Genomic DNA, 15,550 nt, shown 5'->3' with positions numbered 1-15,550 from the left:
AGGCCAAAACATTGGCCTAGCTCAACCCCTCGACTCTCTGGTCTTCCGAGACCCCAAATATCGCCACCACTGGACTCGGAACCACGTACGCACCCAGCACCTCGGACGTCATCTGGCCCCTGCCAGAACCCCCCGTCTCAGACACACCCAGAAATGTGGATGTGGAAGTGAGTCGCGGGCCCCCTGCGCACCCCCATACCTATCCTCTACCCCCACAAAGAACCTACTCATCCTCGCCAATCATATGGGCCCGATGCATCACTTTCAACTGGATGAGACTTATCCTCACACATGACGAGGACACGTTCACCCTCTACAAAGCCTCGGCCCCCACCTCCCCTCCCAACTCATCCTCCCAATTACACTGGATGTCCCCCACCAGGGCTCCCTTACACTCCATCAACTCCTCATAGATATCCAACACCTTCCCCTCCCCTATTTTGTCCTTCAAAAGCACTTTGTCCTGCAAACCCAGGATTGGCAGCCCAGAAGTGCTGAACCTGCAGATTCTCCTCAGGTTCAGGTTCTCAAGTCCTGCAAATGTTCCCCCTATAAACAAGTCACCAAAGCTCTGAATCCCTGCCTGCTGCCGCCCCTGAAACCTCACATCCAGCCCCACCAGCGCAAACTTTTGGTTATTAAAGATAGGTGCCCTTACAGAGGCACCATCCAGCCAGAAATGCTGCCTCCACTGCTCCCACACCCTAAGGGCTGACATCACTACTTGGCTCATGAATTATCCAGCCGGCAAAGGCGCCAACAACAAAGTCTTCAAACACGTACCCCTAATAAAACCTTTTTTGTTGTTACACTTAGAAGCAGAGCTCGAGGCACAGATTAGGCACCAAATCCTGGTGACCGGAAGGGGGAGCTAAGGAATTGGGTTTAACTAACACTATGTCACCTCTGGTAGTACATACTCTGAGCTGGCATCGGCAGAATTCATATGTGTGGTGAACGTATTACTGCTACCATTCACCATTGTATTGCATTACATTGTATTGTGTTATGTTATGTTATGTTGGTGCCCTTTGGGCTCCGCCCCCTCTTGGGAGGTATATAGATCTGCAGCCTGTAGGCAGCACTCAGTACAGAGCAGTCACAGATCTAAAACCACTGTTCACTTCTACTCATCGTCTGGTGTGAATTGATGAGTCGCATCAATATGTAAGTGGGGGACAGAACCAGGTTGCCTTTCAGCCTGGGTTTCTCTCCTCTTCCTGCCTGGAGTATGGGTAGGTTTGTGGGGAGGGAAGAAGGTTTTGTGCATGCATCTGATTCACTCACAGTCTCCGGGTTCTCCCTCCCTCACACACTCACCATCGAAGGAGGACTGAAGTTGGCAGAGAAATTAGTACCGTAGAACCCTTGGAAGAACACATTCAGAACCAAAATCAGAACTACCTGTGGGGAAAGTAAAGCCTGAGCATGTACTGGAGGAGGATCCTGTGGTAAAATTCCCCCCACTTGTCAATCCAGCACCCATTCTGGCTGAGGATTCAAGGATCTTCTCCTGGTCTTCAGATCATATTGTCAAACATCCTACATCACAGCTCTGACCAGAGACAAAGCCAGAAACAAATTCCACCCCCAAAGTCCTTGTGAATAGTGATTGCTAGGATGGCAGAGTGTGTCACCAACACGCCTCAGGCCAGGAGGCAATAAAAATTACCCGGGTGATACAGAAATACAGCGCATAATCTAATATTCAGACAGTCATCAATTATCTGTCGAGAACCTGCATCAAGATATTGATGAGACGGAACTGAAATAATTTTTCCACAAAATATGGCAACTTGGAGGAAATCCATATTAACACCAAGAGTAATGGCCAGAGAGGGGTCAGGAAGGGCCGGAGACATGAGTCATTAGGTGCTTTACCTCTTATCTTCTTCTCTAGCAACCACCAGCCAGATCCGAAGTAGGAAGATCAAGGAAGCAGCACTCAGTGACAATAAAGGTCCAAAAAGAAGTCCATGAGGTAGGTGCAAAAGGAGAGTAGGAATCTGGCACAACCCATTACTCAGCCAATAATAACTGTTGTCCAAAACAACGGCAATCACTGGCCCAATTAGCCTGTCAATCAGGATGGGTACATGCGAAATTGGCTGCTTTGGATATGAACATCCAGATTGGCCACTAAACTCAGGTGATTAAGCACCATCTGTACCCCTACTATCCCAGGCCCCACTGCAGTCTAGTTGACAGTAGTCATGCTTGATTGTTTGAGATCAAAGGAAGGCTTAACTATTTTACTGTGAAGAAAGTGCAAGATATTTAAGTTTGCACACAATGGCAGCAGTCTAGTAGACTCAGAGTCTCCCAAAATCGGCAGTATTGGGTTTGTAAACAGTTGTGCAGTAAACTGTCCATTTACTTATAAGGTGAAAGAGAATTGGGGTCAAAATAACTCATCACCATGCACTCTTAGATGCATAGCTTATGTGTTTCACATTGCCAAGGGGAAAGAGGGCAGAGGAAGCCATTTTTGAGATCAGGTCACAGGCTTCTCTACATATCAATGAATATCACTGACAGCAGCAATGTTTCTCTGGTCAACAGAGAAAAGGCTGCTTGGCTTTGCAAACTACCACAGGAGACAGTCCCTATTCAAAGAGACACAATCTGCAGCTATCCAAAGTTTCTGAGGAATTTGTCCTGGCATGGCCAGGGGAAGAACGATCATCAGAACAGACTTTACTGTTGTGCATTTAAGAAATTCTCCAAAAACTGAGGAAAGTACCTGGAGATGATTACTTGAAGCAACCACTTAGTGAAACAGCAACACAGGAATCCATTCTCTGGGAGAAACTGTGAATTGTCTGCTACACAGACTGTATTTCCATAGGGAGTGAAATATATTTCCATGGAGAGTGAAATATGTTATAAGTATAAAATAGGAATTTTCCTCACTGTAGTTTAAAGTATAAGTTGCATACAAAAATAATATGTTTAGTCAATAGTGCTTTTAGTCATTGGTTATATTAAAAGTTTTAAAATGTGAAATCAGTTGTACAATTCTTTCAACAAGTAACTGGAAGTTCAAATGTCTTTTTACAAACGTGATCAGTCTCGCCGATGATGTAACAACAGCACAGATCAGTTACCTGGATTACTCACCGATAACAGTAGCGATCTTAAAAGGACAGACTGGATTAGCAGCTAAACAGCACAATCGTACGACCCATCCTAGACAATTGGCAAGACATATCTATGTTCAATAGTAATTCTTATGTTTTGAGATGTGATCTTTGTCACAGGAAAGATTTAAAAATGAATTATGTTAGAGGATTAAACTTTAAATTAAGGTTAATTTTCACACTTGAAGTGTCCATAACAACTGGGGTTATTAAGCGTTTCGTTTATTTTCCTCTCGTGGACAAACAGAACATCCAGAACCTATTACAGTTGGGATGATTTAATTATTGAACCAAGTATGTGATGTCTTGTGAGGACATCTCTTTGGAGAGGGACAGTTTGGCTGCCAGGTTTACTTGAAAATGCTCGATGCGGAATGAGTCAGAGACATTGATTTTTCCTATGAATGCAGGGTTGGAAATGGAGGGGAAGGCGAGACAAGGGCAATCAGCCATTTTGTTTTTTTTAAACAAAATGACAAGTTGAAGGCCTGGGAGCGAAAATGCAGAGGTTAGTTCTTGCAGTTAGTCAGTTGTTCAGAGAGAAAGCTATTGCCAAAGTAAAGTCAGCCCACAAAAAGGACAGAGCATGTGGTTTATCTTTATTTTTTCCTCATTTTCAAAAAGAGAAGCAAAACTGCATGAAGAAAGGGAGATTTGCTTACAAAGGTTATATTCACTTGCTGTCTATAAAATAAAGCAGCTTAACAATTCAAACCAGGGCTCATCTCACTAAAGTGTTTCTCATTCTGTGAAGATATAGACTAGAGAAGTTCAGTCTAAATGTCAAACACACTATAACTAAGGATCTTATTGTTAAATATTCAGGTTACATCATCATATAATTAGATAAATAGCAGTAGGGGCACACCTCTGACTGCAAGGTTTTCAGCTCACCGAAGAGAGTGATCATCACCACTGCGCCAAAAGGAATATCTAAGACAGACTCAAATTTGTAACAAATTCAGAAAATGTAATTTTACTTCCTCCATTGACTTAATCTACTTCAATTTCCTATGCTCCAAAATTGACTGAAAATGTCCGAATAATACAAAATACCTTAAAGACATACAATATGGAAATGCATTTTAATAACAGTAACACTGTATAGATACATAGCTGCAGTGTAGTTCACCTTTTAAGAACTAGAACACAATTGTTGTGCTGATGGGACAATGAACATTCTGGGCTAACAGTTAAAGATGTCATAAGCCAGAGTATTGACTTTTGTCTGGGATCTGCAACACAGTTAAAAAATAGTTATTAAATTATCACCTAAAAATGTAGTTGTAAAAAATTGCCATTTTATTGGTTGGCCATAAAATACTTAATTTTATAATTTTGTTGCATCTATTGGAAAGTTTACACTTAAGTGTCCACAGGACCGCCATCTGTGAAATTCAACGCGGAAGCATGAAAATAGACATGGTTCAGTAAACATAAAGGGAAAAATCAAATGTTCTTCAAAGGGTAACAGATGCTCAGCAGCAACAAGTTTGCACCAAAAGTGTTTACCAAGTCACAATAGCAATGACAATGGCAGAAACTTTGCAATTTGCCCTGCATCATCTAAAAATTGGTTTACCGGTATGACAATGGTGAACTGAATCATGATCAGAAAACTTATTGCAGCTCAAAGTGCACATTACGACCAAATCAAAAAAATGACGGGGTCAGCATCTTTGCTACTGCCAAAAGTGCTAAGGCCATCATAAAAAAAACAATTTGTGCAGTTAAAAGATGCAATCAATCCTGTTTAACTACATCTTCCTTTTGAAAAATCTTTCATAGGCAGTGTAGTGGTGCAACACCACCACAGAAAGTGGTGGAATGTGGCCTTTCAATCTGTGAATCCCCATAGAGGAAGTTTCTGATCTGCTGGGGCGGGGGGGGGGGGGGGGGGGGGGGGGGGGGGTGGCGAGAAGGCAAAGCGCTTTTGAAAAAATATGACTGGACACCACAAGCTACTCATGCAGACATCCCAGCAGCCACCTCAGGAGCAGCAACAATGGAAGGAACCTGGGAAGATGTCTGTTGAGCTATTTTGGACAGGAAACAAAGCACTGTAACATGTGATCCAGAGGTAGAAAGTTAGGGCCCGAAAGAGAATATATTTTAAAAACTGAACCAGAAGAAAAAAAAATGTTAATTATATCTAGAAAAAGCTATACACCCTGAATTCCATCAGTTCTATCACCAATTAGAGCTCACCTAGCATCAGTTACCGCAACAGGGAGCTTACTGTCACCGACTTAATTAATTCAGCTGGCAGGCTTCAGAACACACAGTAATCATACAGCTATCAATTCCATTTATTCTCCAGAAGATTGCAAAATGGGAGGGCTAAGGAAGACACAAAGAAAATCCCTTTCTTTGTATTAAGATAATATTTCTACTCATGAGCAGTGATATTGCTACATTAACACTCAATACCACTGTAACTCTACTATAAAGGAACACTCCTTTTAACATTAATTCAGAATATAGAATTTTTTAAAAATTGTACAAGATTCTAATTCATGCATTTTTGTAATTACATTATTTTTGAGACAGAATTGCTTTTCAAAGATTTTTAAGTTACATCTTAAAACTTAATCAAACATTCAAACAGTACATTAGCCATTTTACATCTTTGAATGTTATGGTGTCATCCAATGGGGTGGAAAGTGCTTCAATTAAGGAACTAGGGGGTTATGTTCCGACACAACAATTGAAATCCTATATTTGTTTCAGAGCACAGTTCAATTCTGCCTTACTCTCAGCAGCCTGTGTAGAAAAAGAGAGTGCTTATTCATTTGCAATATGCTACTGTCCACATTGGAGATGAATGCTCATGAATCAAAAACATTACATTCAGTTTTTCAATCGTTAGAAGATCATCAAGAATAAAGAATATTTCAGCTGTCCTGCTCCCTGCCCCCCCCCTCCCCCACCCCCCCCGCCCCTTTCTTCCCCTCATCCTCCATTTCCTACCAGCAGCTGACTGTCAAACAATCCAAATACTGCACTTGTGTTCATAATTCTGCGATGCCAAATATGGTGCCTCAACCAATATGGTCCTGCGAATAAAGACTATCCAGAGAATTTGTACGGGCAATTTAACACAGCCACAATTTCAGATTGGAAACATTTTTTTTCCGCTGAGTTTGAAGTTGTATGGGATCTTTGAAATAGAACATGTTCCTACTCTGTATTGGCATCAAATGGGTCAGTTACTGGTAAAGCTTCCTTTATTTTGCACCAACAATGCGAGATCTAATTTTTTCCAGGGTCAGTCTCTTTTGGCCATGGATTGATTAACTGTTGCTGATCTGCTTCCAGTACTGAAAATATTGCTAGCCACAGCACAGGGGTTCATCAGATATTTCTTCTCACTTCCTATATGTTGCTACAGTCCCAAAGAACCAAAGGCTGCTCTCCCTTTCGAGAGCTGACTGGTGGTGATTTGCCTGAGGGCCACTACATCTCAGGTGAGAGGCATAGTTGAGAAGGCAGGCCTTCATGAGTAACTTCAGCTGGTCCAGGAATTGAACCCACGCTGTTGATGTTGCTCCGCATGATGAACCAGCTGTGCAACCAACTGAGCTAGCCAACCCCCTCCCACATTATAGCTTTACCTTGGCTCTACCCAACAGCTGCAGAGGTCATTTAATTTGTACTCCACCAGACTACATTTAATCCCAATTTTAGCTGCAGCTAACGCAAGTGTAACTTCTCCCATACTGCCCATGTCTTGGCCTAAATAGGAATGCCAATAAATTAAGAACAATTCATGCAATGTATTCAAACCTACAGGTAACTAGAGCAGTTGCAAGATAGAGCAGATTTATCTCACCACTCTGGCTGGATTTAATATTCAGGTCCCTGAATTAAAAGACCAGAGTGCTAACTCACTTCACCACTAGATCCCTTTTAATCTCAACTTTTAAGAGGGATCAGAAAGTTGGGCAGCACGGTGGCGCAGTGGGTTAGCCCTGCTGCCTCACGGCACCGAGGTCCCAGGTTCGATCCCGGCTCTGAGTCACTGCCCGTGTGGAGTTTGCACATTCTCCCCGTGTTTGCATGGGTTTCACCCCCACAACCCAAAGATGTGTAGTCTAGGTGGATTAGCCATGCTAAATTGCCCCATAATTGGAAAAATTAATTGGGTACTCTAATTTATTAAAAGAGGGATCAGAAAGCGGCCAGGGGCACTGATTAGTCCAACACATTATTTGTATAATTTGGATAGCTGACAAGTAAAAAAGAATATCTACAAGGAGGGTTTGCTTGTGTGCATGTGCCCGTTTGTCTCCAAAGTGCCACTAGATAAATTTCGGAGCTAGTTTGATCGGTCACAGATGAATGATGCAAAGATCTTATGCAGGGAGGAATATACTTGAAACCACTAAGAATGGGGTTGAAGAGAAAGGTGAATCAATATTGGTTATTAATCAATAGCTTTAATACTTTGAGATAACTGCCCACGGCTATATAATTCTGGCCTTCTGATTTAAATTTAACAGGATTCTCTGTTCCCAGTCAGCGAGGACAATGTTAGTTTCAGTATAGTTGAGAACAAACTTTACAACATGCACATGTACATTAAAATCACATCTACTAAGTAATTTAAGATAAAACTTTAAAACAGTGCCCAAACCAACTGAAATGATCAGACACCAAAGGAACAATTATGTCAACGGGACATAGAGACACTGTTTCCACCCCATTATACAGCACCCCATTATACAACATAATACAATGACAGTTTATCAAGCCAGGGCTAGCAAACAGCAATATAACCTACTAGACAAAGTTGAGGATTCCTTTATAAATGAGCAGTTTTGTCTGCTACTTGACTCCTTAGACAGGTCAAATGTAAATTAAAAAAATTATTGCAGTTTAAAGCAGTTCTGATGCATTTCTAACAGACAAGTTTCGGCTTTGTTTCCTGTCGGACAAGTTTTCTTTAAATACTATTTTCTAGCCCTTGAATTTCACTTTCCAAAAGTGAAGAATAGGGTTCATCAAAATCTTCTCATTCCAGCTGTTCATTTTCCACCTCTGTTTAGCCAAACCTGTAGGCTGCCAGGAATGGGTAATAAATTTAATCACACAATAAAAAAAATAAAAACAGACAAAAATGAGAATGGATACAATTATCATAAATACATAGTCAAGTGCTGGAGAGCCTTCCTCGTTTTTTTTGGACTCCATCCTACCTCCTTCCGCCTGTGCCATATCCTGGTTAAATAATGTTCAGAGTCCCACAGAGGGCTGGGAAATCCAGTGGTTCTGGCTTTTGGCCCCTAAAAATAATTCTAAGAGAACAGATTTTACTCAACCATAGGAACACCAACACAATATCCATTTTGTATAAGCTATAACACATCCACATATTAACCAACTGTGAATACTTCAATACACCAAGACTACCATATTTTAATGCTATTTAAAAAAAAATAACTTTATGTACATAGTTATTCAATGCACAGCATTTCAAGCTGCTTGATCTTGAAATTCTAAGTGATTTTTCAGTGGCACAGCCCACTGATTTTTACTAACTATTAATGTTTACTTTCCCATAACAAGTGGCTTACAGTAGAATTATTCCAGCTTGGTTGTATTTGTTTAGAATATTGTTTGGGAAGAAAATAAAGTATTTCTCACAAACAGAAATACTCAACAAAAGCTGAACAGAAATTGGCTCTCGATTTTCTGCTACTGCAGAAGACTTCACTTTGGTTTTACCAGCAGATATTTGGCTCTTTCCAGTTGAGAAGTTGTCACAGAAAGAGGCTTCTCAGCTTCCTCCATTCAAATCGACAGGCATTCTGTAGCATTCTTCTCTCCAGTTAACTGACCTCCTAATGAACTCCTTGGATAGAGGTTCTTTAAAACTGCTCATATCCGACTCAGAAATCAATGGGGGATCTGTAGCGGCTGGAGTTTCTTTGGCCTTGAGGTTTCCAACTATATACAGTGGTACATAACTGCATCTGTTCAACATGATGCTAAGGGAGTATTTGCAAACTGCCTGCAGAGGAGATAGTTAAGGGTAGCACTAAATAAATCCTTCACCATCTGTCAAGCTTCTCTGAATCTGCTGCTTGTCATCCACATTGTCTCCAGCAGACTCATTCTCCTCACTTGATTCTATGTACACAGGCCAGTTGGCCTCTTTGTCCTCCTTCTCCTGGGTCTCCAAAACTTGCTCAGTCTGGCTCAGATTGACCGGTGACGTTTCCTCGTTGGTGGTCATCACACATGTGCAGCTATCACAGAGGCCAAACCGCCTTGCACCATGCTGTAGGTTGCTGGTAAATGTTCTCCTGCATCCCTTGCAGACAATTGGTCTGTTCGAACGATGTACCTGAGAGAGATGGAATTCAAAATGTATAGTTCAACCTTTGACCATACAAAGATGTCTTAATCAAATGAAACACAATAGGATTTCAAAGTGAGAAAAAAATAATGTTAACCTCCAGGTCACAATATTTGTTGTAACAAACGGTTAAATAGATATTTCTGGACAATTGAGTAAAGGTCTCATTTATGTCAGAGACTATGAATCACACCCAATCTGAAGGAAGAACTGGATAGCAACCAATACATTTACTAGTAACCCAGGGTCTGTGGTAGTGCAATTGGTCCAGGTGTGGCCTACAGACTACTGAAAAAGTGGCAACAGTCACCAATAGATTCCTGCATTTGTCCAAAGGACACAGCAAATTTACATGTTGCTGACAACCAATGTTTAAACTGAAGGGTAATGCACTTCAACATTCTGTTAGTCTTGCTGCTTGAGAGCTTTTATGTCAAGTAGAAATGTTTTTCCATTGGTGATATAACACTAACACTGTCACTCAAGTCATTACCCTATTCTAAAGAACTGAAAGCAGAAATTACCACTCTGTAGGGAACTGGTCCAACCAACAAATGCAGAATTGCTGAAAACAACAGTGCCATGTTGGTTTGTCAGTACACATTAAAAAAAAAGATATCTAACACTTTTATACCAGCTGTTCAAAATCAAATTACTTCCAAGGATATTGTAAAAATAGGATACTGTAAAAATAGAACACATCATTTCTGAATGGCTTTGGTAAATAAAGCAGACTCAGCTGTTTAGCTACAGGTTGGGTCAGAAAATAACTGGCATGAACAGAGGGTACTGATCCCAGTCCTGCCTGCACAAGTACTCACTCACTAGACTTGTAGCTTTGTTGTAGAAGGAAGCACAAGCTGCCCCAATGCCTCGGATGGTAAAGGCAGTGTACAGCCAAGCCTGAAGGATTCTTGATCTATGTTGGGTTAGTTGGTACAACAGGGCAGGCGTTGTTAAGGCCTTTCTAGATACTCTGGACGTTTTGTCATGCCCACGACAGTCCACGTTTGTGCTCATACTGCCAATATCCAACTATAAACCATTGTTATATAACCCTCAGCAATAGAAACTGGTGAACTGAACTAAATGTTGTATCTTTCCATACACATTGCTCTAATTTTCTGAAGGCAGACTGAAACTTTTAAACAAGAAGCAGCAGATATTACTGGTCAAGTTGTTTTACTACACATACATAGTAGTCGTCCATACAGGCCCCGCAGTTCCCCCTTCCCAGAGTGCCTGCGTCCAGTAGTTCCTCTAACATTGTGTGTCTCGGGGTCCGTGGGCATGTTGTCCTCTCCATGCGGAGGAAGCTCTTTACCTGTAGATGTCGCAGTTTGTTCCCGTTGGATAGTTGTAGATTTTCTGTCAGTTCCTCTAAGATCGCTAGCCTGTCCTCTGTGTGGAAGCCCCAGTCAGTGTCCCCCCATCCTGTCTCCACCACTTAAAGGTGGCGCGAACCTGTGGCTTCTGCAGATGGGTGCCATAGTGGACATTTTGCTTGGCTGAAGTGCGCCCCCCCACTCCCCCCATGTTGCTGATCCAGTCCGTACATTGTCTACCGAGACAAAAGTCTCCCAAAAATTCCTTTTAGCCAATAAGAGTTGAGACATTAGCAGCCTGGAACACAAAGCCAATTTCCAATCACTGGACAAACATCCTTTGTCAAAGGACGATTGGAGAGGTAGGTCATGTGACATGGGCCTCTGGCTTGTGGAACAGGTATTGTTGCCTTGCTGAACTGCATTCGTCAGTCTGCTATTCACCATCTGACTAACAGGCCACACCGTAGTAACTCTAGGATGGCCACCTGGCTCCATGAAGTCTGTACTATTGCCTATAAGACTGATTGATTGCTGAATGCCTATCGCATTGTGTGAAGTCAACACCATCGGAAAAGTTAATTATTCAGCTTTGGTTTTGAGCGCACTGACTTCAGTGCAGGAATACCCGATTGGACTTTGGTTCAGCACTCTGGAACCCAAGTGAACAATATTTATTCTCTCTGTGGTCTCTGTACAGTAAACCTTTCTTTTCTCTATCTCTCTCTTTATCACCTGGTTGGGAAATACAGCACCACTTAGAAGAGATACAAATCAAAACACCTTTCTGTTTCTGTATGGATGGTGAGAGGAGAAATTAGTGCTATTTAAATTAACCTCCCCCCCACCTCCTTTCCGAAACACAGGTTTAATAGACCTGGGTGAGACAACTGACCCTCAAAGTTTCAGCTTGACGAAACAGTGAACCATCACATTCTACAATCTAGATCATCAACTTTCAAAATTTCAACCCCTGAAGTCAGTGCCTTTTTATTAAAAACTGTGAGAATTTTGTTTTAAAACATAACACTAAAACATATCTAATTCCCAAACTGTTTCTAAAGAAAGAAACATAACTAATTCCCAAACTATTTCTGAAGAAAAGTGCAGACAACAAGCACAAAACCTGATACCACAATTGGTATCATAAGAACATAAGAACTAGGAGCAGGAGTAGGCCACCTGGCCCCTCGAGCCTGCTCCGCCATTCAATTAGATCATGGCTGATCTTTTGTGGACTCAGCTCCACATTCCGGCCCGAACACCATAACCCTTAATCCCTTTATTCTTCAAAAAAACTATCTATCTTTACCTTAAAAACTTGTAATGAAGGTGCCTCAACTGCTTCACTGGGCAAGGAATTCCATAGATTCACAACCCTTTGGGTGAAGAAGTTCCTCCTAAACTCAGTCCTAAATCTACTTCCCCTTATTTTGAGGCTATGTCCCCTAGTTCTGCTGTCACCCGCCAGTGGAAACAACCTGCCCGCATCTATCCTATCTATTCCCTTCATAATTTTAAATGTTTCTATAAGATCCCCCCTCATCCTTCTAAATTCCAACGAGTGCAGTCCCAGTCTACTCAACCTCTCCTCATAATCCAACCCCTTCAGCTCTGGGATTAACCTAGTGAATCTCCTCTGCACACCCTCCAGCGCCAGTACGTCCTTTCTCAAGTAAGGAGACCAAAACTGAACACAATACTCCAGGTGTGGCCGCACTAACACCTTATACAATTGCAACATAACCTCCCTAGTCTTAAACTCCATCCCTCTAGCAATGAAGGACAACATTCCATTTGCCTTCTTAATCACCTGTTGCACTTGTAAACCAACCTTCTGTGACTTATGCACTAGCACACCCAAGTCTCTCTGAACAGCGGCATGCTTTAATATTTTATCGTTTAAATAATAATCCCGTTTGCTGTTATTAACAGCACCCATCTAGATAAAAATAATGGGCGAGGTACCTACACCTCGTCACTATCCAGTAATTCTTGCTAGAAAGTTCATGTGGGCAACTGAAAACAGGACCATGACCATTTATGAAGCTCAATACTGTCAAATAACCAGCGAGTTCTGCTGAGTCACACATGTAGAATGGGCACTTGTTTATTATCCTGTCCTGCTTCTCCTCTTTCAATCTTTTTATAATAACTGTCAGCCCAACAAACTCAAACTAAAAGTATATATTCACAAAAAGTACTTTAAAAAGTGGAACAGAGTGGTTGATCAAGATAAAGTTATGACTAAATAGCAGTCACTGACATTTGCCTGGGAAATTGAATACTCCTGCAGATAGATCATTCAGGAAGGGTAGAGGTAGCAAGCTGGATAACATTATTAAATAAGTAGCTCAAATAAATACAACTGAAAAATGACAAGGCGTCAATAACTTTACTGACAGTACATTATAGACTGTCAAACAGTGGAGAAGAAACAGAAGCCTGCATTTGTAGGCAACTTAAAGAAAAAAACATTAATCATTAACATTGCAAATTTTACACTGGTTCAAAAATAGACTGGGATATGAACAGCGTTTATGGTGAACAAAGGAACCCTTTTGTAGTATTTTCAGGAGGTTTCCTTTGTTAATATTTTGTTACCTCAGGGAAGGAAACCACTACTTGACATGGAAATCATGCAAGGGTACATTTGGGAAACTATGCAGCATGATGGCACAGTGGTTAGCACTGCTGCCTCACAGCGTCAGGGACATGGGTTTGATTCTGGTATGTGACTGTCTGCTGAGTTTGCACGTTTTCCCTGTGTCTCCTCCTGGTGCTCCGGTTTCCTCTCACAATCACAAAGATGTGCAGGTTAGGTGGATTTGGCCATGATCAATGCATGGGTTACTTAGGCAGAGGTGTGGGCCTAAGTAGAGTGCTCTGTTGGAAGGCCTCCTTCTGCACTGCAGGGGATCCATGAATAACAATAGGTTCAGAATTGGCTGAAAAAGTAAAATAATTTATTTTTTAAATGATACTTAGCCAAATTAACAGGATGGCAAGATAGTAAACAGAAGTGTCGATCAGGAATGGGAAATATTTAAATAGAGAATGGAAGGCTAAGTGTAGTTAAAGGGGGTGCAAGAGGAGACACATCTGGGGCTACTTGTGGACTAATCTTTGAAGGTGGCAGGACAACTAACAAAGCAGTTAACAAAACATGAATCGTTTCTCGGCCTTTTGGCTAAGATGAGCGCCGAGGTCAGGTGTAATGCCTGATCTGGTATGTCTCTCTTATGGGGACCATGAATTGGATTCAACTTGAATTGGTTTTTGGAGCAGGTGGGGATCTGGATTAGGGGTTTGCCCCTGTCCACACTCTGATCTCTGGCTTTGTAACACTGATAAAATAATTTTTAAAAAAACATACGAGATCTTGGGCTTTCAAAACAGAAAAATAATAAAGACTACAACAGCCAGAAAGGCAAATTCTTCATAAACACTATTTTGACCTCAGCTGGAGTAGTGTGCGCAATTCTGGGAGCCACAATATAGATGGGCATGAAGGCAATGAAGAGGGTACTCAGGAGATTTACTCAAATGGTTCCAGGGTTGAGGGGTTAGAGCAGTGGTCAGCGACCTGAGGTTCGGAGTGCGGACTGTTGCCCATGCACATGGTTACCACATTCTGCTGGTTTCTATCTGGGAATTTATTTTCCTACCAGTATGACTAAAGTGGCCCGCACGTAAAACAGGCCATGTGAAGTAAGATGCAGCACACGCAATTACTGCGAGAGTCGTGCACTCCCTCGGTGTCCAATCAAAGCATAAATATTTATTTTGTTTTAACAATTTGATGTTGATACTTCCATTAATATACGAACAATTAAACATTTTGTAAAACTGGTTATGAAATATTTGGAGTGTATTAAATTTATTTGGCACAGGTGGCAGAGGCCGTAAGTGCCGTGGGCCCCACCACCAGGAGTGCAGCAGTGCAGGAAGAAGCTGCACAACGTCCTCAGGGCAGCCAGGGTGAGTTACCAGCTCAGTGTCACTGGCACCTCCCCCGTCCCACACACGCCATACCCATAAATCCCCCTACTCCTCCGGCAGCCCCCCCAGGCTGAACGGTAGGCAGTGCTGGGCAAGGGTAAGCAACATCCCAGCCCAGCCAGGGTGTGCCACCTCCATCACCGTGCACCTGGCACCAACCCCCATAGCACCCCATCTCCCCTCCCCAACCGCCGAGAGGCGATCGAACCCCACTCGCCAGCAGTCAGCGCGCATCCCACCCTGAACCAGATACCAACACCCACACCGTCCGCCAAAGCCGGGTGTCTTGCACATATAGGCCACCAGCGGCAGATCCCCTGCGCTTCCCACGTCTCATTCTGGGGGTCAGAGAGGGGCAGTTGCCGAGACAGAGGTCGGCATCGGAGATCCAAGTGAGCCCGCAATGAATAGCGATAACCCTATGCCACGTGCGGCAGTCCCCACCACCCTCACCCACGATCTAACCATGCATCTTGTCTTTTGTTTTGCAGAATCACCTAACGACGAGGAGGGTCCGTCTGAGTCCCTCACCCCCAGTCGCAACCACACAACTAATCGAGCGATGAGGCGGGACCTGCTGGTGACCCGCGCTCCCAACCACAACACCGCAAGACCCTGGAGCACAGATTGGGGACAACACTGACTTCTTGTCAATACTGTCACCGACACTCTCCACCATCCCAGAGACACTCATCTTGGTTGGGTATGTTAGTGAAGACGCT

General features: G+C 42.5%; 1 protein-coding gene across 3 annotated transcripts in view; it reads right to left on the bottom strand.

Moving 5' to 3' along the window:
• Positions 1–5,431: 5,431 nt before the first annotated feature.
• The window catches only part of LOC119967748 (zinc finger and BTB domain-containing protein 8B-like), a 34,796-nt gene continuing 24,677 nt past the window's right edge, over positions 5,432–15,550 (bottom strand). For 2 of the 3 annotated variants that reach the window (XM_038800662.1, XM_038800668.1), the window contains exon 4: positions 5,432–9,489. In XM_038800662.1, the coding sequence (XP_038656590.1) occupies positions 9,181–9,489 (309 nt within the window). In that variant the 3' untranslated portion in view covers positions 5,432–9,180. The remainder of the gene's footprint in view (positions 9,490–15,550) is intronic. The other variant, XR_005461063.1, reaches the window with a different exon arrangement.

Source organism: Scyliorhinus canicula, chromosome 1, assembly GCF_902713615.1.
Source record: "Scyliorhinus canicula chromosome 1, sScyCan1.1, whole genome shotgun sequence".
Classification (NCBI taxonomy): domain Eukaryota; kingdom Metazoa; phylum Chordata; class Chondrichthyes; order Carcharhiniformes; family Scyliorhinidae; genus Scyliorhinus; species Scyliorhinus canicula.
This window is presented reverse-complemented; position numbering and strand designations above follow the sequence as displayed.